This window comes from Alternaria atra (assembly GCF_907166805.1).
Source record: "Alternaria atra isolate CS162 genome assembly, contig: 22, whole genome shotgun sequence".
Taxonomy (NCBI): Eukaryota; Fungi; Ascomycota; class Dothideomycetes; order Pleosporales; family Pleosporaceae; genus Alternaria; species Alternaria atra.
In genome coordinates this window covers 114,094-139,241 of record NW_025091320.1, presented here as the reverse complement: position 1 = coordinate 139,241, position 25,148 = coordinate 114,094, and the positions used below count along the sequence as shown (strand labels likewise).

Sequence of the window (25,148 nt, the reverse complement as noted above, 5' to 3'; positions counted from 1 at the left end):
CATGCCCGCCACTACAGCCGAGACGCTGTCGCTCGTGACCCGCAACGTCTCCGTCGCGCCTCTCGTGCTCCTCTCCGCAGCAGACCACTACGGCCGACAAGCAAAGGGAACCAAGAGGAGAGTAGTCGGTGTACTCCTTGGACAAAACGATGGCAAGAATGTGCGAGTATCCAACAGCTTCGCGGGTGTGTAGCCCCTCCATCCTCCAGTTTGCCGCCTGGACAACCATCAGGCCAAGAGACCTCCAGCGAGCTGACACACCTATAGTACCATTCGAAGAGGACGAAAAGGACCCATCAGTATGGTTCTTGGACCACAACTACGTCGAATCGATGAACGACATGTTCAAGAAGGTCAACGCGCGCGAGAAGCTCATCGGCTGGTATCACACAGGGCCTAAGCTGCGGGCATCGGATCTAGAGGTCAATGAGCTGTTCAAGCGATACACACCGAATCCGCTACTCGTCATCATCGATGTACAGCCAAAAGAGGTGGGCGTACCGACAGATGCTTACTTCGCGGTAGAGGAGATCAAGGATGTAAGTACACAACGCGGCACTATAACAGGCCTGTGCTGACACATGTAGGACGGCACAACCACTTCCAAGACCTTTGTTCACACGCCCTCAATAATCGAAGCCGAAGAGGCCGAGGAGATTGGAGTCGAGCACCTTCTCCGCGATATCCGCGACGTGGCTGTCGGCACCCTCTCCACACGCATCACCTCACAACTCCAGTCACTGCAAGGCCTCCACCTACGGTTACGAGACATTGGCCAATATCTACAAAAAGTCCTCGACGAAGACCTCCCGGTCAACCACGCCATCCTCGGCAACCTACAAGACGTCTTCAACCTGCTCCCCAATCTGTCCACGCCCAAAGCTGCGCCGGTTGGTGGCGCAACAAATGGTGTTGGCTCTGCTGCTGGTGCAGGTGATAACGGAGAGTTGGCTCGCGCGATGAGTGTGAAGACGAACGACCAGCTTATGGCCATTTACCTATCTAGTTTGATTCGTGCGATTACCGCCTTCCACGACTTGATTGAGAACAAGATACAGAATAAGCAGCAGGCGGAGGATAAAGAGGCGAAGAAGGAAGAGGGCAAAGAGGGAGAGAAGAAGGACGGAGAGAAGACGAATGGTGAGGTCAAGGAAGGGGAGAAGGGTAAAGAGAAGGGTAAGGAGGAGCAGAAGAAGAAATAAGCGCAGTGAGGAACGCTTGAGCGAGAGCGAGAGTGAGAGCGTGGCTGAGTAATGCGGTGTTTGCGAAGTGGAGGCGCACTGGCAAAGACATGTGTATTATACTACTCGGAGCCGATTTTGGAGGGACCATGGTCATTGACGCAGGTTTCCTTCATAGAGAAAGACCCTGGCATGTTACGGCATGATGGCATGATAGACATGAAATGACTCAAGAAACATGATATGAGGTTCTCAATCAATCCTCGTACTACCTTCTCTCTTCTCTCTCTAATCGAGCCATGCTGTAGCGGCCAATTAGGTATCATATCATAAACAGCAGCCCAGTCTCCCCATCCCCGCATCATACCTGCAGTTTTCCATATACCACGAAATTCATATTAAACAAGGACAAATCAATCTCCCCACCCAGCAGCCCACCCTGCCGCCTCCTCAACACCAACACTCCTTTCCTCTACAAACCTCCCAAATAAACCTTTACATATTTCCACTAACACGCATGCTAGGAGGTGTTTACAAACTGGTGGCATACCATGTTCCAAACTCATACCGCCGAATATCCACTTTCCATCATCATCCTGATCTTGATCCTTTGCCTTTTTCTGCTTCTTCGATGTGTTGTTTGTGTCCTCCTTTTCTGAATCGTATGGTGGACACTGTTGTTGGGGAGGGGAAGAGTGTGGGGATGAGGAGATGGGGGGAAAAGCAGCGAAAGCGAAAGCAGGACAGGAGCAATTCCAACTCTGAAGGCGGACTTGGTAGGAGGCTGTTGTGTCGTAGGAGGTGGCGAAGCGGGAGGAGCGCTGTTGGGCGGAGCGGACGTAGTATAGCATGTCGTTGTAGGTGGTGGAGGTTTCTTGTGCTGTGGTAGTAGTAGTCTGGTGTGTTGCGTCATTCTCTTTGTCTTGATATGAAGACTTGGAGTTGTCGGTGATATCTGAATGTGTGTGCGCATCTGCCGTGTTTGTACGCTTCATCTGGGTATCTTCGTGCTGTAATGCCTCCTCTGCATCTTGCATCCGTACATCCTGCTCCTGAATCACATTTCTCTTTCCCTCGACCGTCTTCGGCGCAGCAAGTTGTTCCTCCCCACAAATGATAAACTTCGTCACAAGCCGCCGATCGAGTAAATCCAACGCCGGTACGAATTCATTCGGAAATAGCACCTGTAGTGAAAGCAACTGTTTCCTCGTCGCATCGGGTAAATTATTCAGCGGGTTTGCATCATCGTCAACAACAGTGGCTTGGTCAATTGACGGATCAGGGCCTGAGGACAGCGAGTCGAGGAGTTGGGTTACGAAATAGCGGCTAGTAGGCAATACTGTGGTTGCCATCGTGAGTGCATGGTTGGTTGTGTGTGGAGGATGGAAATGACGTATGTGGGGAATTGAGCTGAGGATGGCACATGAGGCAATCGCGACGGGAGCGGGGGAAGGCGCGACGCTTGGTCCACGAAACCACGTGAGAATGATGTGATAACGTGATGACTACTTTCAGCATGTCCAAAATCTGGTAATGATGTATATGACATCGATATGTTGGCCTCACGAGTACGCACGTAAGCGGTCGTATCCGGCTGGGCATAGCTTGCGTCACTACCTCCAACGCCTTGCTGCTTACTCCTACATGCCTGCGCCGAACTTGTTGGTCAATTCAAACACGTCTTACTGTACGTGTCTGCCAGGTCCGCCCTGCATGAGGATATGAATGCGAACCCTGCCAGAAATAGACTGCCTTTGGGGACTGTCAGCAAGTGATTCAGGCTGCAGGCACATGCATATGCCAATGACGCCATTGAACGACGTGGTAATGAAAGGACCACGCAACATCTGCTTTTGCCAGAACCATGCATTCCATGAAACAAGGTCCTGCAGCACCCCCCTAATATTGAATGTGGAATGGCAACATGGCAGATGCAGGGACTGGTGCCCTGCTGGCGTAGTGGGAACTTGCGAAGATGGGGCAGCAAGCAGGGCAAGTCATCTGCTCGCATTGTCCTATCGGCTGACCAGATTTGGTGGGCAGCCCTGGGATGCGCAGATCTACCCGCACGGCGCAGAGGCGCACATGGCCAGGCCTTCTAGACAGACTTCGATTGACTTGCTATTGAAGGCTGTCGATTGCAATGTTAAACCGCGCCATGATGGCCAGGTCAAAGTATATTGAGTCAGTCGTCGATTTGCTTTTGCCTGCGGAACCTACTCGGCATCGGTCTGGGCCGCGCAGTTGTCCGGCGGAACTATAGAGGTGAGGGGTATGGCGGAGGTGATATCCTTGGACATTGACATGAGTGAGATGGCTGTCATGACAAGAAACGGCATCAGGCGGGTGAGGTCAGATGTCAAATCCGGCGGTAACAGCGCCGGGCGGGCAGAATATAAAGGAGGTTGAGGGGTATGTTTGGACCCCTCCCCCACAGCACGATAACGACGATAAGAGACGCCAGGGTTTCTGAAGGATGACCTTGACGAACCAGAAGATGGTGTGTGGACTGATTGTCCCGTGAGCTACTGTGTGCGGAGTGTGTGCGAGGTGTTCAGATGAGCATGTACATGGCCTAGACGATTGTCCTGCTGAGCTCGGGGACTTTCACATGCAAGAGCGAGATGGTAATCGATAACAAATGGCGGGAACGTACCGCAGTGGAACTAACAATGCAGACATCGCCTGTTACCCGCTGCGAGACATTGGCGTGCCCTGAGTGAACCTTCTGGTCGGCACTGGTGCAATTGTGCAGCTCCACGCCAGTGGCGTTGAACTACAGCCGCTTGATAGAGTCCATGTCACAAGACCATGAACGGGCACCGCCGTTCCACAGAACTCGGTGAGCAAGTGCATCTGCATGGATCTGACCCCCCCTCTCCGTCAGCGGCGGTTACCGAAAACACTGGATTAGTCCGCCACTGGCCTTGAAAGGCAGTTGCAGTGAATTGGGCTCTCTGGCAGGTCAAGCGCAGGCCGAGCGCAGGGTCCAGCACAGCGTCGATTGGCGCCTGATGCTCCGTCGATAATGTCCGTCATGATGGGTCAATTGCTAGAATGTGGAGCATGCGGAATGGTCATGTTTGCATTATTGACGGCGGTCAGACTGCGCAATAGCGTACGAGGCGAAGATGACGGAAGCGGTGACTCTCCACCGGAAGCGATGTGTAGAGTGGAAATGGGGTTTAGGCAGGCTGGCGTTGCCATTGGGCGCTGCTGTGACACGTTGGCTGGGAATTGGGTACCCAATGACGAGATGACCATTCGCGCAGGACTCATTCGACACCGAGAGGGCGCAATGGGAGCAGGAAACGTGTATACCATACGAGTGACCAGGCAATGCAAATGTTGGGGATGCATTGGATGCACTGGACGGTGGTTCGGCCCCGATGGCGGGCTAGCCGGGTTTGCATAGACGAAGCGACAAGTAATTGCTCAGCAGCTGTACAGTGACTCAACTCTGACTGCGACGAGCCCATTGCTCGCTCCATGCCCGCACAAGCTCCGCCTCACGCGTCGCTTTGCAATTGGCCGCTCTAATTGGAGCCCCCTTCGTCTTTCTTCTATTCACTTCTTGGCCGCCCGCATTCGTCAGCTGCCGGCCGCGCGCAACGGGCGCTCCTCATATGGATGATGCCTGGCCTGGCGAGGAGGAGAGCCTGGCACGCGCCAACCGCACACCCTCTTTGTCTGGTTCGCTAGCACATGGGCCGCAGTGTCTCAAAGGGAAAGTCACACTGGCCTTGTTCGCAATCCTGTAGCCTGCTGAAACCCTGACGAGCTTTGGTGGTGCTTCTTATAACTCCGCCGCCCACCCCGTCTGTTTCGGGACGACTAACCTACCATCCATTTCAACTTCGTCCTATCTCCGCACTGCCAATTCTTCGACTGCGTTACTAATCGATCACTTACAAGCCTGGTCTAAGCAGTCGGTCGGACCATTCTGCCGGGTTCCATGGTCACGTTTGCGCCTGGTCGCACCTGACGATATAACTGTGGCGAAGCCGTTTACTCAACCAAGGCTGCCATAACTTCCACTCACACCTCTCTACCATTGATCCAAACCTCCACCATTGATCGCATCGCCAACGCAGCATTTCCATACGGCTGCCTGGACATACCCAAGTATTCAAATATCGCTACCGCCGCGACGCTACGCTTTTACCAAGGACAAACTTCACACACACTACGCAATGGCAAACTCGTCCTATAAGACGCCTCCGAGCAATCGACTCACCGTTTCCTCCCTCCTCTCGCCCCCTGAGATGAAGCGATCAGAGTCGTTTGGCACATCAATTCCGCCTACATTTATTCAATCGCCCTTTTCCTCGTTCAATTCAGAAGCTTCCAAATCCGCCATCCCCGACATGACCCTCCAGGCAGCAGCCGCACACCGCATCGCCTACGCCTCTCCACCAATCTCGCCATACGATACACAGGCACAGAAGGAGAACATGGAGAGCGGGGACGAACAATGCACACGCGATCCCCAGCTGTTCGTTTCGGTGGATGCAGCGGCTCCCATCGCCCACATGCCGCTGTTCCCCGAAGAGTTGCCCGAGTCAGCCTCGCAAGATGCCATCACCGCGCACATGAACTCGTCAGACTACGCACAGCTAGAGAGCAAGCCGAGTCGCGCCGACTACGAACTGGCCATCACATTCCGCTCCAACGTCTTCGCGTTGGCCACCAAGGACCCGCGGAAATGGTGGGCTCAGGAGCGACGCTTCGACGACTACTACGGGCGGCCAACCGGTGTGCAAAAGCGATCACCTTTGAAGAAGCTCGCTCCTGCCCCATCGTCAAGACCCCGCCAGCCCAAGGTCGCTGTCGCACGGCTGCCCCCTCGCACTCCTCGCGCACCCAAGGCTAAGCGCACGCCTGTTACTCAGATTCACGACTCATTCGACACCACACCAAAGTCGGCCTCTCCCAAACCTACTCGGCCAGTCACTAACCGTGACGACTCCGACTACAATGCGATCCCAGACTACTCGCCACCCCTAGACACACTGCCCAAGGGCAATAACAAGGTCCTCAAGGCTGAATGGAAAGGGCAAGCGTTGTCGCTCGCTGACGATCCCGATCGCGACCTGTTGCACGAGGCTGAGTTGAACCTCGCCGGCACACTCCGCCTCAACTGCGCCACCTATCTCACCAGCAAACGACGTATCTTCCAGGCTCGCATCGAAGCACTCAAGATCGGCAAGGAATTCCGCAAGACGGATGCTCAACAGGCTTGCAAGATTGACGTCAACAAGGCTAGCAAGTTGTGGCAGTCGTATGACCGCGTAGGCTGGTTCAATCCAGACTACTTCCGCCAGTATCTCTGAACGCAAAGCCTTTTATTTTCATCGTCATTTTTACTAGTTTCCAGTTCGATGCATCAATTTGCTCATCGCATCTCGCGACTCAACGGAATGGGTCCGTTCTCTTTGGGTAAGACTGATATGAACACACAGAGGGACAGTTATCTTCCTCTGCATGATTTACGAAGGGCGTTATTATTGATTATTGGCACTACTGTTGGCATGGATAGGCGTTTGGGACTGGGCACTGCTTGTCCTCCCTGATGGCGTTTCTGGGTTTCTCGACTTTTCTTTTTATCTTACGGCATGCGATACCCCTCAGCTCACACCAATGGATGTAGTCCCGTATGGACATTGTCGCCGCAAATGCAGGCTTTCTTATGATTTGGTAGTATAGACCAGAATACAACTATGTTAGCATTATTCGAGATGACTCTGCGCAATGGATCCTACGTGACTACTCGGACGTCGGCGTGAAATGGAATAACTCATCAGGTAATGGGCTGCAAGTCCGTAATGACGATTCGAGTCCGTGATCTGTCCGTCACATAGTTCAGGGTCCCGGAAGCGGGGACTTGTAAGCTCCGCAGGCGTGCAGGCGTGGCGCGGCCGCTCTGTCACTAATTTAGGACAACGGCTTGGCCGACCTCAAACCCGCGCCTTCTCACCATCTCTCACCCAAGTGACGACTCCGACTGCACATTCACTTCACCAATCGACTCGCCGAGTCGCGCGGAACCACCATCATGTCGCGAACAGAGCAGGTCGAGCCTGCCGACTCGATAAGCAGCCAGGACCCAAGCCGCGAAGAGCCGAAGAAGACGAAGAGCAGGAGGCCGCCGAGTAAGCCTCGCATGGCCGTGTACAGAGATGCGCAAACAAGGGCAATGCTGATGGAATCATAGATACTGCGTTCAGGCAGCAGCGCTTGAAAGCATGGCAGTAGGTGGGAGCATAGAAACGATTACGACTACGACTAACCGCGCAACAGACCCATCTTAACGCCCAAGACCGTCCTTCCTCTCTTCTTCATCGTCGGAGTCATCTTTGCGCCCATCGGTGGGCTGCTTCTGTATGCTAGCGCGCAGGTAGGAACGCTATACGGTATGCGTCAAGGCGACAGACTGACTCTCCAACCAGGTCCAGGAGATCTCCATCGACTACACAAACTGCAACTCCACCGCGCCCCAAGTCCCCGTCGACTTCGACCCCACAGCCGACAACCCCCTCAAATCAATCCCCTCGAGCAGAGTCTCAGCGACGTTCAGATCCAAGGAGGACCCAGCGGCGATGTGGGGTTGGGGACGTGAGAACTATACCTTCGAGTCTGGCGTCGTCCAAGAGACAAACGTTTGCATCTTGAGTTTCACCATCCCAGAGGCCATCAAACCACCCATCCTTTTCTACTACCGACTCACCAACTTCTACCAAAACCATCGCCGATACGTCAAGTCGGTAGATATTGACCAACTCAAAGGCCACGCCCGCAGTGCCAGCGATCTCAGTTCGGGCGATTGCTCTCCCCTAGACAATGACCCCGAGACCGGTCTACCATACTATCCCTGCGGCCTCATCGCAAACTCCATGTTCAACGATACCTTTTCCAACCTCACCTTGGCCAATCCCGCCGGTGGATCAGATGCTCAGGGTCAGAACTACACCATGACCGTCGAAGGCACATCATGGAGCCACGAAGGCGATCTCTACGGCGAGACAGATTACAAGCCCGAAGACGTCATCCCACCACCAAACTGGCAGGAACAATACCCCAATGGCCGCTACAACGGCTCCCTGCCCAACCTACATACTTGGGAGCAGTTCCAGGTCTGGATGAGAACGGCGGGTCTGCCAACATTTAGTAAATTGTATCAGCGCAACGATAACGATGAGCTGAGTGCTGGGACTTACCGCCTCAAAATCTATGACCGTACGTCATATTACCCCTTCCTCCCCCACGCCGCTTCCGCTAAATGCTAAAACTCATGCTAACATGTAATGTGTTCCAGGCTACCCCGTCGACAAATACAGCGGCACCAAATCCATTCTCATCTCCACGCGCACCGTCATGGGCGGCAAGAACCCGTTCCTGGGTATTGCGTATCTTGTTGTAGGCGGTATCTGCATCTTGTTGGGCGCTGTGTTCCTTGCTACGCATTTGATCAAGCCGAGGAAACTTGGTGATCATACTTATTTGACTTGGAACAACGATCAGCCGTCCTCGGCTACTACCACGGGACGGGCTGGTGGCGCGTAGGCTGGGGTTGTTTGCTTGGTCACCTTTGCCGTGCGATGCGCGCTTCGTGAACTAGGGTTGTTTCTTTTTTTGTTGTTTAGGTTGGTATCGTATTGAACGTATATCATAAGAGTTTTCTTTCTGGCAGGTTGGGAGTTTAGGTGTTTTCCGAGCGCGAGAACTAGAGACTAGTCTGTTTCCTATGGACATTATCCAATTGCATCACATCATGGTTGATTCCTAGTTTTGACTGAACTCAACTCGCATTTCGCGATGATTGTTAGCTATATTAACACGGTGTAGGGGGAAGGTCGCGCAAAACATGTAAACGTCAAGCGAGAGGACCAGTACGACTCCCATGGAGATGGAAATGAGCAATGCCAGGTCTTTCAGCAGAGCCTATTAGCCTCTTCTCCGTCAAGCTGTTTGTGTGGTCCTTCACGCCCCGCTTGACAATAGAGTGGTCGTGATTAGACAGGCGAAGGCTGCTGCATGGATATGAAATGGCACATGTTGCACATTGATAGTGTTTCGTTGTCCTCGTTACAGATGTTTGGTGATGCTGGACAAGTGTGTTGCTTGAGATGCTTTAGGTGGGTGGTATGTTGATGCTACCTGAGTTCCCAATACTTCTTACTCGTATGGGGGTTTGGCATCGCTTGGGTCGTTTGCGTCAAAATAATTGTAAGTGGCCTGTTATTCGTGGGTCCTCTATCGCAGCACCACTGGATGATGGTGGTATGTTGAAAGGGAAAGCGAGGTAATGATGATATTGTGTTGGTGTGAGGAATGTGCTGGCGTAGAAAATGGAGGTGCATCGCTGTTCAGTAGGTAAAACCACATTCGTATTGAAGAATTGGACTCGATGTCTAAAGAGATCCTAAAATGCGACTGACCTCACCTTAGTCCCCCGATCTCTCTCATCTGTGGGGATGGTGAGAAGGGGGATTACAGTATATCTTCGCGCGCACACAGCTGTGCGTGTCACCACAACAGCAGTAGTGAATGCTAGCTGAGTAACACAATAGTTGACGAGCGCAAAGCAGGCGTATTTCTCCATCACCTCGTTCTCACGGTATGTAGCTGTGTTGCATAGCGTGAAGCTGGAAAAGGACGCACCAATCAGGGACTCGATCCCACTGTACATTCGCTTGATATTGATTTTCAATGTTATGATGCCTGGATCGTCGCTGCGTTGCATTCTACCCGCGAGAAAATAGTGGTCGAGTACCCTGTCACTGGCGTGTCATTATGCGAACACAATGATATGGATGGAAAACTTGTATCTCTATAAGGCAGAAGGCACCTATCCATAGATGTGAGCGCCTGCCAAGATTAATCCCCTGATAGTGAGCTAGCGCGGATATGCTGCACGGACATAGTGATGTGCTCCCGTAGTGAACGACGGCTTGTACATTGAACATCCTGCGCCATCAGATCACGTCCTCAGGCTTAAAGCATTCTTCGTCTGTGGCATTTTGCTACCAGTGCGAAGTAAAGCGAGGCAGCAATTTGAGCTGAACGTGCTCACTCTTCTTGTCTCGCGATTATGCGTTGTCAGCCTCGCCCGGCTAGGCAGGCGGGCTGCGCCTCATGCCATATGTGTTGAAGAGGCAACCCGGCCTAGCGATCGAGTTTCAGGTGCCCATCCTTCATACCCCTAACTTATCGAACTGCTGTGAGCACTCGCAGGTCATCCTTCCTTTCTTCTAACTTACGCAAACCTTTATCAGCGCTCGCAACAAGCCCAATAGCTGCGGTTTTTACGCCCTGCACGAGCGAGCCGCACATACGTTATTGCTTCTCTTGACTCTGCTTCGAGGCTCTAAGACTTTCTTCCATCACTCGTACACACAGGAACATCCACAATCCGATGCGGCTGCTATACACTACTAGCGATGGGAAACTCGGATGGACGAAGGACTTCATTCGTAGCGAGGAAATTCCTCCTTATGCGATCCTCTCGCACACTTGGGGTGAGCAAGAGGTGGTCTTTGACGATTTGAAGAGCCTTGACAGTGTGAAGGATATTGATGCAAAGAAGGAAGAGGGTTGGAACAAGATTCACTTCTGCGCACAACAGGCGAAGCGTGACAGTCTGGAATATTTCTGGGTAGACACTTGCTGCATTGACAAGGCAAATAACACGGAGCTTTCGGAAGCGATCAACTCTATGTTTCGCTGGTATCAGAATGCAGTTAAATGCTACGTATTTCTCGCAGACGTCGAGGGAAAGTCCTCAGAGAGGGATGGCAAGTCGTCCTCAAGATGGGAGGCAGCGTTCAGGGCGAGCAGGTGGTTCAGCCGAGGCTGGACGCTCCAGGAGCTTCTAGCTCCGCGCTTCGTTGAGTTCTTTTCTAAAGACGGAGCGCCGCTGGGTGACAAAGAGTCGCTTAAGCAGACCATACATGAAGTTACAAAAATACCCATCGAAGCTCTGTCATGCAGCGACTTGTCAGAGTTCGACATTGCTGAGCGTTTCTCTTGGGCCCAAAATCGCCAGACGACAAAAGAAGAAGATGGAGCCTACTGTTTGTTAGGCATATTCGGATGCCACCTACCACTAATCTACGGCGAAGGCAGAGAGAGAGCACTGAAGCGACTGAGGAAGGAGGTGCTGGAGGCTTCAGAGGACTTTGCAGATGCCTTAGTAAACAATGCTAGGACTCGCAGCGGAAGCCAAGAGGAGAGGCTTAGCAAGATCTGCAGCTGGCTTTCGGCGCCTGATCCGTCCACAAATTACTACAACGCGCATAAGCAGCGACAAGCTGAGACTGGGATGTGGCTACTAGAAAGCGAAAAGTTTAGTAACTGGGAGAACAATGTAGCATCGCGACTATGGCTATACGGAATCCCAGGTTGCGGAAAGACTATTCTGAGCTCTACTGTCATCGAGCATTTGCAGCAACTCTGCGATGGTAACACTCACAAGGTGACGGTGTACTTCTACTTTGACTTTAACGATGCTCGGAAACAAGACCCAGAGCTGATGCTTCGCTCGTTGCTCTGCCAGTTCCTGCAGCGTTCGATCATGATATCTGAGAGCGTTGATGCGTTGTTCTCGTCCTGTGGAAACGGACAAAGACAGCCATCACTGCGTGCACTTCTAAAGGTAGCACCGCATGTGATGCAACAGTTCACGCATGTCTATATAGTTCTTGATGCGCTCGATGAGTGCAAGCAGCGACTGGAGTTAATGAACATGCTTGAAACGATGGTTGGGTGGCAGCTTGACATTTTACATCTGTTTATGACTAGCCGGAAAGAGCGGGATATCGAAAGGTCGTTAGAGAGTTACGTCGAAGAAGATGACAGTATCTGTCTTCAGAGGGACGTAGTGGACGAAGACATATTACGATACGTTCGACAAAGGCTGCGTGACGATAAGGTTCTGGCAAAATGGAGTAACGACGTTGGTATTAAACAAGAGATCGAGACAGCACTAATGCGTGGAGCTCGCGGGATGTACGTGTACTGCTCCGGCTCTCCACAAAACTACAGCTAACAACAGTGTAGGTTCCGATGGGTTGTATGTCAGATTGATGCATTAGCAAAGTGCCGCAATCTGGCCATGCTGCGCAAGTCGCTCGCTAGCTTGCCGCAAACGTTGGACCAGACGTACGACCGCATTCTTACCGCTATAAGCGAAGAGGATTGTGTATACGCGATGCGAGTCCTACAATGGTTGACGTTCTCTGCCAGGCCGCTCACTTTCGAAGAAGTTGCCGAAGTCGTTGCAATCGATGTCGAACGCGAACCAGCATTCGATCGTGACGAAGTGCTAATAGACCCGCTAGATACGCTGGACATATGCTCCAGTCTAGTTACTATTCCAATGGAGAAGGAAGAAAAAGTGTGCCTCATACCTGCTAAACGGATTATTACTCTCGCACACTACTCAGTCCAGGAGTACCTTGTATCAGATAGAATCAAGCAAGGACCAGCAAAACGGTACAGCATGCGGGAGGTCGAATGTCATAAAGCAATAACCAAAGGTTCTTTGGGGTACCTGAATCAGTTCCAGCACCCAGTGGCCAAAGAACTTCTTAACGTTTCTGCGCTCGCACGATACTCAGCAGAGTTCTGGAGCAGCCATCTCCAAAAGACAGGAGAGGAAGTAGAAGAAATGAGTCGGCTAGCGCTGAGTCTGTTTTCAACAGAAAACCCTGCATATCCCACTTGGGTCGAGTTGTACGACCCGGAAAGTGATTGGTTTGAATCACAGTCAGGCAACTTAGAAGGCATAGCAGCACCCCTCTACTACGGAGCACTGCTAGGCTTGAATATGATCGCAAAGCTGCTGTTAAATCAGGGCGCCGATGTCAACGCGCAAGGCGGAAAGTACGGCAATGCACTACAAGCGGCTTCAGCTGGAGGCCATGAGGCAGTGGTCAAGCTGCTCCTCAACGCAGGCGCTGAGGTCAACGCCCCTGGAGGACCCTTCGGGAACGCACTCCAGGCTGCTTCAGCTGGAGGATATGAGCAAGTTGTGAACATGTTGCTTAGTGCTGGCGCTGCAGTCAATATTCCGGGCGGATATTACGACGATGCACTGCAGGCCGCTTATACTGGCGGACACGAAAGCACGGTCAGACTGTTGCTAGCAAGAGGTGCCAATGTTGGTCTAGATGTACGATTGAAAGGCGCCATGCATTATGTTGTCAACAGTGCATGTTGTTCGCCTTCGCTGGCGAATATGTTGCAGCACTATGGCGCTCCATTGGACACGATCGACATTGACAACATGACTCCACTGCATTATTGTGTGAAATTTGGCCACAAGGATATCGCAAAGCAACTCATTGATGCAGGGGTACCGATTGACATCAGGGTTCGTCGACGCGCTGTATGGTCCCGGAGAGCCAAAGAATGGTACCCTAGTCTAGTGGATACTGCGCTCCCAGTTTCAGAGTCTGTAGTAACCGGTATGACTCCTCTACATCTCGCAGCCTTGATTGGTGAAGTCACAATGACCAAGTTCCTTCTCAAGTACGGCGCCGATCCCAATGCTATTTCCGAGTCCGGCGAAACTCCTCTACATCTTGCGCTGCGAATCGGGGTTTTAGAAGAAGGATACGGATCTGCTTGGAAAACAAAATGCGGGTCTACAAACCTGCACAGGGTCTTAGGCTTTGACAAAAACGACGATGGGTCCACCTCGGAAAGCTCTCGTACACGCGAAGCTGTGCTCGATGCATTACTGGAACACCCTAGTACTTCTCTTACAGTAGTGGATTACAAAGGTGAAAGTCTTTTACATTGCTTCTGTTACTGCGAACCAGAAAGTGCGACATTGGTCCAGAAATTAGTATCCAAAGGAGCGGATCCATTGTATGGCAACTTGAGCCAACAATATCCATTGCACTTTGCCAGTGAAGCTGGTAATCTTCTAATAGTTAATTTTCTGCTCAGTATGGGTGCGAAAGTGGCACTGGCTGACAAACACGGCCTCAATGCACTTCATTACGCAGCTCAAAGCGGAAACCTCGAGACCATAAAGGCCATTCTCGAGACCGAGGAGGCGAAGACATTAAGGCTCATAGCATCGAGGGACAATTGTGGGCAAAACGTGCTCCATCATATCCTCAAGCGCTCTCAAGGACAAATTGAGTCGGTGCAGTGGCTACTTGATCACGGGGCGAACGGCTCAGAGCTTGATGATTCTGGAATCTCCCCCTTGGCAAGGTTCATCAAGACTCCCCGTATGAGAATTGATGTAGAGATCTTACTGTTGCTTCTAAAGACCAACAGAAACGCGTCATCTATCGACCATGACAGGCAAACCCTTGGGCACTTGTACGCAACGACGTGGGGACTTGAGATACCTATACTGCAAGTTCTCAGCGATTACAGTATCGATTTAGTGAAGAAGGACTATAATGGAAGGACTCTACTACACCGTGCCGTTATGAACGGCTCTCTTACTGAAACGCTGCTAGAGTTTCTTATCAACGTCATCGACATTCGGGCAAGTGAAGAGGACATACATGGTCTTACTGCCTTGCAATACGCTATCAAAACAACTCCAATGATTCCCTATAGTAACATTGAAGGCGAGATTGATAGCGACAGCAGCGACGGCAGCGACAGCAACGACAGCAGCGACATGAACGACAGTAGCGACAGCAGCGACAGCAACGACAGCAACGACAGCAATAGTAATATTGGCAGCGACAGCAACGTCAGTCATCGTGTCAGGCCAGGTCTCGACCCCTGGGAGAGAACGAGAAACATCTTGCTAAGATATCACGCCAACCACCCGAACTAGTCTTGTTCATCATTCACCTAGCTCTTCATAAATCTCTTCTATGTATTTTTCTTCCTACTAGCCTGAGCAGAATGAAGCACACTAAGTTCTACCGTAGAGCTCGAGATGGAAGAAAGGTGGTACCTTACATGCAATTTAAGCTGATGATTTCGCTTATTTCGCTGGGGATTACCATAACCATGAAACCTAAACCCATGCGGTCAGATAATGGTTTCAGTAAAGGACAGCTAATCTATCAACAAACTCGAGGGTATCTTAAATTTGGGCTCGGATTCAGTGGTAAGCTTGAAATGGCCCCCTTTCATGCTACTGACCTCCCGACGTGTATACATACACACACAAAGCGCGGGAAGTCGCCAGGTTGCTTACCAGGATACCCTGCGGGACTGACGGCGCTATTTACCCGCCATGTCACTCTAACAAGCGATATGCTGAACCGAGAGCGCGAGATATGAAGATTGAGCGGCATCGAAAAGGACACGATAGTGACAGGAAGAGGGGTGAGAGCGAGGAGGGAAGGAAACCCCTTACTTACCGACCCCGCTTCCCACACCACTTTTCCAATACATTTCCGCCCCTCTTCAACAAAACTACACCTGCAAAAAGACCCATTCCCCACTTCGACATGTTATCTCTGCACAGTGTACTCTACGAGCCTACATTTCGCCCCATCCATCGACCTGACCTACCTCAAAATCGAACTCTCCGTCTCCATATCCATTGTTTTACAAGGACGAACCAAATCCAACTACATACGTTCTAGCGCAAGAGACAAACTCACTACGTTTCAGCACGACTACTGTTATCCTCCTTCTACGCGGTGTCGGTAGGTAAAGGACACACAACATGAACACGTCGAATACACCAAACACAACCGATGGAACTCTGTTACACCATCTACCCAACTCTACGCTGGCTCCTCGCAGTGGTCGTCATGGAGTTGATGCTCTCTTTCGCAGCTCATGGCAGGAAGAAGAGTTTGGCGAGTAGAGAGCGAAGTAATGGGAATGAAGAGGCGGGGGAAGGGAGGTGGCAAAACGAGAGCTCGATGGAAGTATCAGACAAAGATAGAATGGACGAAGGCAGAGAGGAAGTGATGAAAAGAGGTGGGAGAGGACAAGGTCGTGCCGTGGATGGACTGGACGTCGAGGATTCACGTGTAGCCATGTAGTACATCGTAATCATTTGCGCTGTTTCAAATCATCACCGTCATGTTCATCAAGTCATCACATAGCAAGACAAAGCGAAGTATACATCGAAGTGCAAAAATTACATTAAAAGGTTTTTAGGACTTTTCATAATAATACAGTTAACATCCCGTTCCACAACACCCATCCAATCTACTTAACCATCATGAACAACCCGAGCGCCGGATAAGTCATTTGGAACCAATCCGCCTCTAATCCACCAGACGAATTCACCTGATAAGCCACCTTTTGACCAGCCTCACAAGGAAAGCTAGCAACATTGTACTGTCTGTCCAGTTCGATGAGCGGTACAACACCCACAAGACTAGAGTTGCCGATGCTTTGCCCAAACACAGTGTCAGGTACCTGGTTGGTGACGCGCGATACGCTGATACCGCCCGGGGAGCGAATATGTACAGGCGCCATTTCTGGCATGGGGAAGGGCGGCAGCATGTGCAAAGCTAGCGTGCAAGTTTTGCCTGCAAACTGAGGGCGGATATTGTAGACGAAGACTGTTGAGATGGTAAGGGATATTTGGACGGTGTATCCGTTTCCGATAACCTTGGTCGGGTCTGCCTTGTCGACAGGGATGAGTTGATGCGGATACTCGAAGGGTTCCTGAAGCGGAGTGAAGGTAGATTGCGGTAGACTCTCAAGACTTTCAAGATGTATTGGAGTAGGTGAGACGGGCGATAGTATCCAGACTGAACTCTGACCTGTTGGGGTCGGTCGATCGAAGCTGATTACTGGGACGGTGACGATTGTGGGCTGGGATGTCGGGGCATTTAGTTGCGCTGCAATATGTTAGCTTCTGGCTGTCTAGCGTGGAGAATCCCTCAACCCTCTTACACGACGACCCAATATGCGTTGGTATCCCAATACCACTGCTGCGGCTACTCGAAAGTTTCTTCCCATGGCCATTAGTCCGTGCAGCCCAGTGATGGGTGGGAACGGAGCAGAGGCAACTGCAAGAAACAGACAAGAGCACAGACAAAGTATACAGGAACGACGACAGAATGGGTGACAAGAGGAGCATGGGAAGGTACTAGCTTACAGTGCATGTACCGAAGGCAGAGCTGCAACCAGTGCCGCAGTGGTCAGTGGATGATCCGCACCATCCGTATTGCGAGCAGCAGTTACCGAATGCCGAGCCAGCGCAAGTAGCACCTCCCTGGGTTCCGCAAGTACCATCAGTGGAAACCTGCTTGGTAGGAGCCGGGGTGGTGCTGCCACCGCCATTGGAAGCAGGGCATGAAAGGTCGAACAAAGGCGACACCTGCATGAGGTCACCCGCAGGCTTGATGCCGAACGAGGGGACGGGGTTGCCGTACTGGACATCCTGGAGGATGTAGTAGTAGAGGTTGACGTTGTCCTTGATCAACTGGCAGGTAACGTCCTCCCAGTAGATGCGGGCATTATCCGCACTGGGAACGCCCTGGTTGAGTGTCTCGCCGCTAACGGGCCACCCTGTCTCGGTAACCCAGACGGGCTTGCCCTTGGCAGCGGCCTGGGTCTGGTGGAGAGCATCGAAGAAGAGCTGGCTGCCGGATCCGACGTTGTTGTTCATGGTAGTCTGGAAGTAGGGGTAGGCGTCCATGCCAATGAAGTCAAGGGCCTCAATGACGGGGTTGTTGGTAGCGTTGGTGTAGACAGTCCAGGTGTCGACGTGGCCAATGGGCTTGCCCTCGAGAGGAGTACCGCGAATAGCATCACGCGTTTGCTTGATATAGTTGACGAGCTCCTGGGGCTGAGCACCGGGGCCAGACTTGTTCTCGATACCGGTCGGGGTGATACGGTAGAGGTCCTCGCTACCAACGGAGATACCCTCGACGAGATCAGTAAAGGCAGTGCCATACTGAGCGATGGCGGCCTTGAGAGCAGCAATCTCGTTGTTGAAGTTGGCTTGACCGGCTGAGCACCACATGCCGAGTAGGAGGTTGGTCTTGGTGTTGATAGCAGCCTGGATAGCCTCGATGATGTTGCTCTGGGTGCCGTGCTGAATCATGGTGTACAGACGGGCGCTGGTCCATCCATCGGTGCCAGGAAGCTGCTTGGCGGCGTTGAATTCATATTCAAAGTCAACGAGTGTCTTGGCCTGGTCGTTGTTGAACTGGGCACCGTAGTTGAAACCCTTGATGGCAGCGTTGGCCGAAGTCAAAAGGCCTGCTGTGGCGAGAATGGTAGAGGAGACGCGCATGATGGTGGTATTAGGAAGAAGACTATATTAAAAGTGTAGAATGAAGTCTTGAGAAGGGTGAGAGAGAAAGGCGTGGGCAAGAAAAGTTGAAGGGTGGACGCAACGAAGTATTTATTTGCCAGTGACGTCTTGCGGCTTCTAGACGTCGCTGCCGTCGTAGGCCTTCCATCGGACGTGCATTAGCCGCACGGTCAGAGCTAATTAGTGCCATCTCGAAGAAGCAGGAACGCGGATGCCGGCGATGATCTCCATCCCTGCATCTCAGTCAAGCAATCTTGGCATGCACCTCGACCATCCTTTTTTCTCCCATCCGTTCACTGCTTACATCCCATCGTTTGTTGTTGCTCTCATCACCATGTCGATTGGAAAAGCTTTCCAAGCATTCTAGAAAGCCCGATGCGGCAAGACAAGGACCGATCCTTTTGCCCCAGCCTCGCTAATCATTGGCCCATGTGGAGAAGCAATACTCAACAGCCTAGCAGCGACGTCAAGCCCCCGGTATAACGTCGTATCCGGATCAAAATAACCCACAGTCGACATCATCCCCACTGCGGGAGATGACCTGCACATCTCGTGAAGAGCGTGCAACATGGCACAGGCAGATTTATCGACATACATAGACACCTGAGTGGCTGTACTGATCAATAGTTCCTTCATTGGTACGAGTGCAACCCCCCATGCGAGTCTGTAGTCGACACATGTCCTCGTGCCATCAGTTGACGTTGCGCACTACCATGTTTGAGAGCTCATTATTGACAGCATTGTATGCATCGTTCATCATGGCCGAGATTCCAGAATGTGGTGACGTGGATAGCGTGCTGGTCCGAACTCAGGAGAAACGGTGCGGACGCCAGGGACATTTGATCCGAGCTATGACGCGCATCATCGGCTTTGCGATCCGCGGATGTCCCGTGAGACGAAAGATTCAAGTTGACAAAGCGGCGTGAAGTTGAGAATGCCCAGGTGAGGAGGAGGAGATGGAAGAGTTTACGCGGAGGATTTCTCCAGCGGTTTGGTGCCTTGGAAGGCGTTTTGACCGGGCGCTACATGCGCCAATGTCAGGATTTGGTTGCGCTAAGCTCTACCCCTACCACGAGTTTGGAATCTTGATGGAAGCTTGTTCAATCGAACAGGCACTTGGAGCACTTTGCGACATCTGCAATTCTGGAAGATGACGGGTGGGTATTGTGGCTGTGAGGTCCTCCCGCACGCCCCTTTGTTCCGCTGGGAGTCTAGCCACGGGCATAGTACTGGGCGGAGGGCCCGTTCGCCTTTATGAGCGGTATGGACCTGACATTACCGAGACTTGCTTGAGATTACGCAGAATAACCTAACAGACGGCCTTGCCAAACTCAACGGTTGGTCACCAAATATCATGCAATCCAGCGTCGAAACGTAGATTGGCGGGAATCCACTACCACAAGCTGATCGTGTGAGTCTCGTGAGGCGGGACAGTGACACAGGTTCGTTGACGAAGGCACCATCGCGGATACCTAGGGCGCAATTCGATGCTCTACAGCATTTGGGTAATAAGTATGTAGAGCGATTCCACTCTTCAGCAATCGGAGCTTGGTAGCAAACTGACGACTTTGATGAGACTACCACTTCTATCATGATGTCCGCTTTTCATCAAAATATGCCACATGTAATATCGCTCGCGATGAGAACCAATGTTGTTTATCCCTCTTTATCATCGGGGAACAGTCTTGCAAACCTTGGAACCTGGTGACGATTTCAGCTAGTCGTGGATCCCAAAAATTGAATTCTTTGATAGCTCGATTCTAACTTTATATGACCTGACCGTTGTTGCAATAATACGGTAAGATCAGTTTGCTACTTGTGAGGACAAAATTGATGGTGATGAGTGCGGAGTTGAGTTATCAGATGGTGGTCTTGGCATTGCGCTCTAGCGTAATGTCGCGGCTCATGTTGCCTGAAGCTCTAGCTAGAGAAACATCCAAGTCGCCAGCACAACTCCGCAACACCTCACCACCGCCTCCTCACCCCTGCTCTCGACTACCTCGCCTGAGCATTACCCGAATACCTCACCTACGACTTTCCACTACCTCCCCGCATAAACAGCCGCCATGGTACGCTTGATTGAACCCCGCTGGAGCTCTTGTACTAACATGAGCAGTTCATAGCACGAAGCGAATATGGTAAGCTCTCTAGCAGCTACAAACAAGATAACACATACTAACTAAACCTCCCAGACCGTGGTATCAAGTTCGTCCACCCCGCGCCTCCCAAGACAAGACCGCCCGCTCACAAACACACAGCACCTTCTCGCCCGAAGGCCGTCTCTTCCAAGTCGAATACTCACTAGAAGCCATCAAGCTCGGTTCAACAGCAATAGGTGTACGTCTCGCTACTATACTCCTCCCCAAACCACGGCCCACCACCATTTCTGTGTCCCCAACCCGGCAAAACGAATCAACTCACAATACGACAGGTAGCGACAGGCGAAGGCGTAATCCTCGGCGTAGAAAAGCGCGTCACCTCGACGCTCCTCGAAACCAGCTCTGTGGAGAAGATTGTCGAAATCGACCGCCACATCGGCTGTGCCATGTCCGGTCTGCAAGCCGATGCCCGCAGCATGATCGAGCACGCGCGTGTCGAGAGCCAGAACCACGCTTTCAACTACGCTGAGCCACTGCGAGTCGAGAGCTGCACGCAGGCGATATGTGATTTGGCGCTGAGGTTTGGTGAGGGTGCCGAGGGCGAGGAGAGCATCATGAGTCGGCCGTTTGGTGTTGCGCTGTTGATTGCGGGTTATGATGAGGATGGTCCGAGTCTGTATGTTACCATCTCCTCCCAACCTTCTCCATCTTTCCACTCTGCATGTGGGGTTAAGTAACTAACAACTTCAGCTACCACGCCGAACCATCCGGCACATTCTACCGTTACGACGCCAAAGCCATCGGTTCCGGCTCCGAGGGCGCGCAGGCCGAACTCCAGAACGAATTCCACAAGTCCCTTACTCTCCCCGAGGCGGAGGTGCTCACGCTCAAGACGCTCAAGCAGGTCATGGAGGAGAAGCTGGATAGCAAGAATGTACAGTTGGCGAGTGTGACCAAGGACAAGGGTTTCAGGATTTACACTGATGAGGAGATGGCGGAGGTTGTTGGAAGGCTGCCTACGAACTAGATGTCCACTGAGACTGGAACGAAGGGCTAGCTCGACAGCGTGTGGTAGATGGCATATGATAGCATCTTGAACGGTGTGTTCAAGTCACGCGAAAATGAAGCAATGACCAAATATGTTTCGGAGCTATAAGTGGCGAATTCTCGTGCGGGCTGAGTGAATTTGCGAGGAAAGTTTGGTATCTGAGTCGGTGTTTGCCAGAGGTAAGATTGACTTGTCAGAAGCTGGGTGTGTCAAACATCGTCACGCCGCCTACAATCATCGCCTCAACTCTGCATCACGAACAGCATCATCACTTTCCGAAACACTATGATGAAACAAAGACAAAAGCGGTCTATTTTCCGGTTTGCAATGCCAATTGTCCCCATATTATACATTTCCCCCTTCCCGTCATTGCCTCCTTCGTTCCATGGAGAGCTCAGAAAGGGTTATCCTCAGGCGGTATCTCGTGCGTGAAGAACTTGTCCAGAACGGGAATCTTCTTCATGATGTCGTCGCGCACCTTGGGGACTTCGGCGAAGAAGAAGAGGGCGAAGAAGCCCGCTACACCGCCGAAACCGGCAGCGAGGACACCGTACTTGGCGGCTTGGTTGAGGGTGAGGCCGTGGTAGTTCTTAGGGATGGTGTATCTGTAGAAGGGTGCTTGTTAGCTGATTGAGCTTGCGAGAGTTGCTATATATCGTGTGGGTCATGAGAGGTGGACGGCAGGTGGCGCAGGTACGGGTGCGCGTTGCGGTCTTCCTCCTCTTATGCGCCTTGTGTATGATCGGTGGTTTGCGTGGCTCTCCATTGCCTAGAATTGCCGTTTCGTGGATGCGTCGCAGGATATCCTCCTCTTCCCACAGCTTCCCTCAACAATCCTGAACCTCGTCCCAACCCGCCCACCGCTCCTCACACACCCATTGTGCTATGACAATATCGGAAAATACATACTGAGGACCAAAAGGACTCCTGTAAGCCTTGTACGGGCTGCGCATGCTCTACAACCATATATTAGCCTCCGTTTCGTCATCACCCATAACCATCCCCAGAACTTCCAATCGCCTTCAATTGGACGAGTAAACTTACGACAGCAGCGGGCGTCTTGCCATGGTGGCCGAAGGATGAGACAGACATCTTGAGCGATTTCGTGGGGTTACGATGGGCGCGGGTGTGGAGGTCTGAGGTTGCGTTGTTGGTGAGATCGCTGGCAGAGAAAGCGCGGGAATGCTGGGCTTGGCAAGGCAAGGCGGAAATGGACGAATCAGGTGAGCCGGGATTTTGCGGGTGGGTATGTCAGCTTTCTGAGACCTTCGAGTCTCATCCTTTCTTTTCACTTTTGATCCTCGAGTATGGTCCGCAATATGCTTGCGATGGAACGGTACGTTTTCGATTTTTGTTTTATGCAAAGAAAACCACCATGTTGCCTGCGATTGCGCATCCGCTCTTTGATGTGTCAGTGCCGAAATGATGGACCAGTACACAGCTGGCAAAGTATACGTGCTACTTCGTAACCTCAATATCTTGACATTTCATTCTATACAGAAGAACAGTTCCAGTATCCTTTCCACCTCATATTCAGACGTCATACACCTTGCTTCTCAACCTATTACCTCTTCGCTGGTTACTTCCCCGTACACCGTAGGTTAAGCCCTGGTGCTTAATCGTTCTCAATAGTATTGTATCATTACATAAAGTTGTAGTTTGAAAAGAGCCTCAGCAGAGTTCGGCTGTCTGGAGGTAAAGTACGCGGGAGGAGCCAGCTCACATCTCGTACCGAGTCAGCGCAGGCGTAGCTGACTCCACAGGTTTTTCCTGCGGCCCGCTTCCCCATGTGTTGAAGCCCTGCGCGGGTGTTTGCCGCCCAACTTCCACTGGTGACTTTGGCGGCGCTTCGTACATGTTCGAACCGTAATAGCTCCCGTTGTTGTAGTACTTGTATTGTTCGGTCTGGACAGCGGGGAGTTCGTGTACCACTGCATCTCGCTTCTTGTGTCGACGGAACAGTAGCCAACCCGCCACTAGCCCGAGGATAAGAGCAACGGGTATTCCTACACCAAGACCGATTTTGGCGCCTAAGGGAAAGCCGTCCGATGAATTCTCTTGCTTGGAGAGGTTTGGTGTGTTTGTGGCATCGCTGGTCGGAACGCTCACTGAGACTGGGCTTGTTTCGGCACTTGACGTATTCGTCCCTGTTGGTGTTGAGGTCGGTGCTGGAGTGGTTGCCTCGTTCGACCTCGATGTAGAGGAGCTCACTGAAGACGAAGAAGAAGGAGGGGCAGCCTCTTCGACAGTGTTCTTCTCGATGTAAAAGTAGTGGCTGTTTGAATCTGAGGGACCCTTGCCTTCTTGGAACACACTGAGATAGAACAGGTTCGATAGTGTGAGATTCTTTCTCGTTCCGACAAGCCAGTTGTATCTTGTGATATCCAAGGCGTTCTCTGATTTCGAAAGTCAGTTTGTTTCCGAGCAGTACTGGGAAGAACGAAGGCCTGTCTTACGCGTAAGGTATTCCATATCTCCAAACCATACACCGTCTGTTTCATTCTGTTGGTAAAGACATAACGAGACAGCTCCTCCTTCTTCGCCTGGAGTCCAGACAACATTGACCAGATCACCGACCTCGTATTTTGGACTGTTGCTCATGTCGCCAACAGTTCCGAAAGGCGGTGGGTTGATGAACTCCATGAGACTAGACACGCCTGCAACCAGTCCGATGACCAAGACATATGCTGCTAGGCGAACCATAGCGAAAGAGAATTGTCTTCAAAAATTGAACAAGTATGGGGTCGGTATTGCAGCAGCAGTAGTCAGATGCAAGGCAAAATGATAAATAGCGCGCGAAAAGGAATGAGTACTGGATGATGATACGGGCCCTGCCCCTGTGGGAAGAGGTTGGTGTGGGCTCACATACTTCAGTCCTTACACAATCTGCTTGGTGCCACGCCGAGACGCATGAGGGAGGCACAGCAGCGCTTTCCAGGGAAGCGCTTACTAGAACAGGATTTCTTCATGCTCATCTCGCCTTGCTGGCCGAAGGATCAGGGTAAAGGATGGAGGCAGTGATCGTTGAACTCAATTTGAAACATATGAGGTTGTACAGTCTGCCTTGCTAACAGCTCATACTGATGCCGCTGACCTTCGATCTCGATTTTTTCTGGTTCTCAGACGAAGGCAAGCCCTTGCATAGTCAGGTGTCGTTCGGAGGGATTTCGGGAGTTTTGGAAGGACTGATATGGAAGCGTTTACAGCTGTTACAATTGCGTCTATTGCAGCCTCAACCGATCCCAATTTTGGGCGTGTGCGGACAGTCCTTTTTCCCAATGCGGAATGGAAGCGTTTACATGAAACAAAAATTCATTGGACAGATACAGTAGGTGAGGGTGTTGTTAAAAGTAGCCCTGGTTGTTGGATACTTGTCTGCCTGGGAATGGGTGCTGCCGTGTCGATGTCACCCGCGACCCACAGATACCTGTGATACCTGGCTATTGCGCGTGATAACTCATGCTTGCACATGCATGAGCCAGGCGCTAACAGTGAAATGCGCGCCTGCGTCTAAAAGCTGCCTAGCGTCACAGGGGGGTAAGCAATTAGGCGCCGCAATCAACGAGTAAAGGAGTTGCAGCGAGGGTGCACGAGGCAGGTACCGG

The 25,148-nt window shown here is 51.8% G+C and overlaps 7 protein-coding genes across 7 annotated transcripts; 4 read left to right on the top strand and 3 right to left on the bottom strand.

The window, feature by feature from the left end:
- Position 1: 1 nt before the first annotated feature.
- On the top strand, positions 2-1,202 carry ALTATR162_LOCUS2806 (uncharacterized protein; the record flags this gene model as incomplete). Its single annotated transcript, XM_043310412.1, has 3 exons — positions 2-185; positions 268-539; positions 588-1,202. The coding sequence occupies 3 exons, from the start codon at positions 2-4 to the stop codon at positions 1,200-1,202; spliced, it is 1,071 nt and encodes a 356-aa protein (XP_043166347.1).
- A 392-nt stretch (positions 1,203-1,594) lies between these two features.
- Positions 1,595-2,533, bottom strand: ALTATR162_LOCUS2805 (uncharacterized protein; the record flags this gene model as incomplete). Its single annotated transcript, XM_043310411.1, has 1 exon — positions 1,595-2,533. The coding sequence occupies one exon, from the start codon at positions 2,531-2,533 to the stop codon at positions 1,595-1,597; it is 939 nt and encodes a 312-aa protein (XP_043166346.1).
- Positions 2,534-5,374: 2,841 nt separating this feature from the next.
- Positions 5,375-6,514, top strand: ALTATR162_LOCUS2804 (uncharacterized protein; the record flags this gene model as incomplete). Its single annotated transcript, XM_043310410.1, has 1 exon — positions 5,375-6,514. The coding sequence occupies one exon, from the start codon at positions 5,375-5,377 to the stop codon at positions 6,512-6,514; it is 1,140 nt and encodes a 379-aa protein (XP_043166345.1).
- A 722-nt stretch (positions 6,515-7,236) lies between these two features.
- ALTATR162_LOCUS2803 (uncharacterized protein) lies at positions 7,237-14,991 on the top strand (the record flags this gene model as incomplete). Its single annotated transcript, XM_043310409.1, has 7 exons — positions 7,237-7,333; positions 7,396-7,432; positions 7,482-7,578; positions 7,631-8,417; positions 8,497-8,740; positions 11,397-12,188; positions 12,240-14,991. 7 exons carry the CDS (start codon positions 7,237-7,239, stop codon positions 14,989-14,991), a joined length of 4,806 nt encoding a protein of 1,601 aa, XP_043166344.1.
- A 1,340-nt stretch (positions 14,992-16,331) lies between these two features.
- ALTATR162_LOCUS2802 (uncharacterized protein) lies at positions 16,332-18,375 on the bottom strand (the record flags this gene model as incomplete). Its single annotated transcript, XM_043310408.1, has 2 exons — positions 16,332-16,972; positions 17,244-18,375. The coding sequence occupies 2 exons, from the start codon at positions 18,373-18,375 to the stop codon at positions 16,332-16,334; spliced, it is 1,773 nt and encodes a 590-aa protein (XP_043166343.1).
- Positions 18,376-20,462: 2,087 nt separating this feature from the next.
- On the top strand, positions 20,463-21,522 carry ALTATR162_LOCUS2801 (uncharacterized protein; the record flags this gene model as incomplete). The annotated part of the gene is made up of 6 exons (XM_043310407.1): positions 20,463-20,465; positions 20,513-20,534; positions 20,589-20,601; positions 20,655-20,733; positions 20,828-21,171; positions 21,246-21,522. 6 exons carry the CDS (start codon positions 20,463-20,465, stop codon positions 21,520-21,522), a joined length of 738 nt encoding a protein of 245 aa, XP_043166342.1.
- Positions 21,523-21,937: 415 nt separating this feature from the next.
- ALTATR162_LOCUS2800 (uncharacterized protein) lies at positions 21,938-24,246 on the bottom strand (the record flags this gene model as incomplete). Its single annotated transcript, XM_043310406.1, has 3 exons — positions 21,938-22,148; positions 23,276-23,939; positions 24,000-24,246. The coding sequence occupies 3 exons, from the start codon at positions 24,244-24,246 to the stop codon at positions 21,938-21,940; spliced, it is 1,122 nt and encodes a 373-aa protein (XP_043166341.1).
- Between the last annotated feature and the right edge of the window lie 902 nt (positions 24,247-25,148).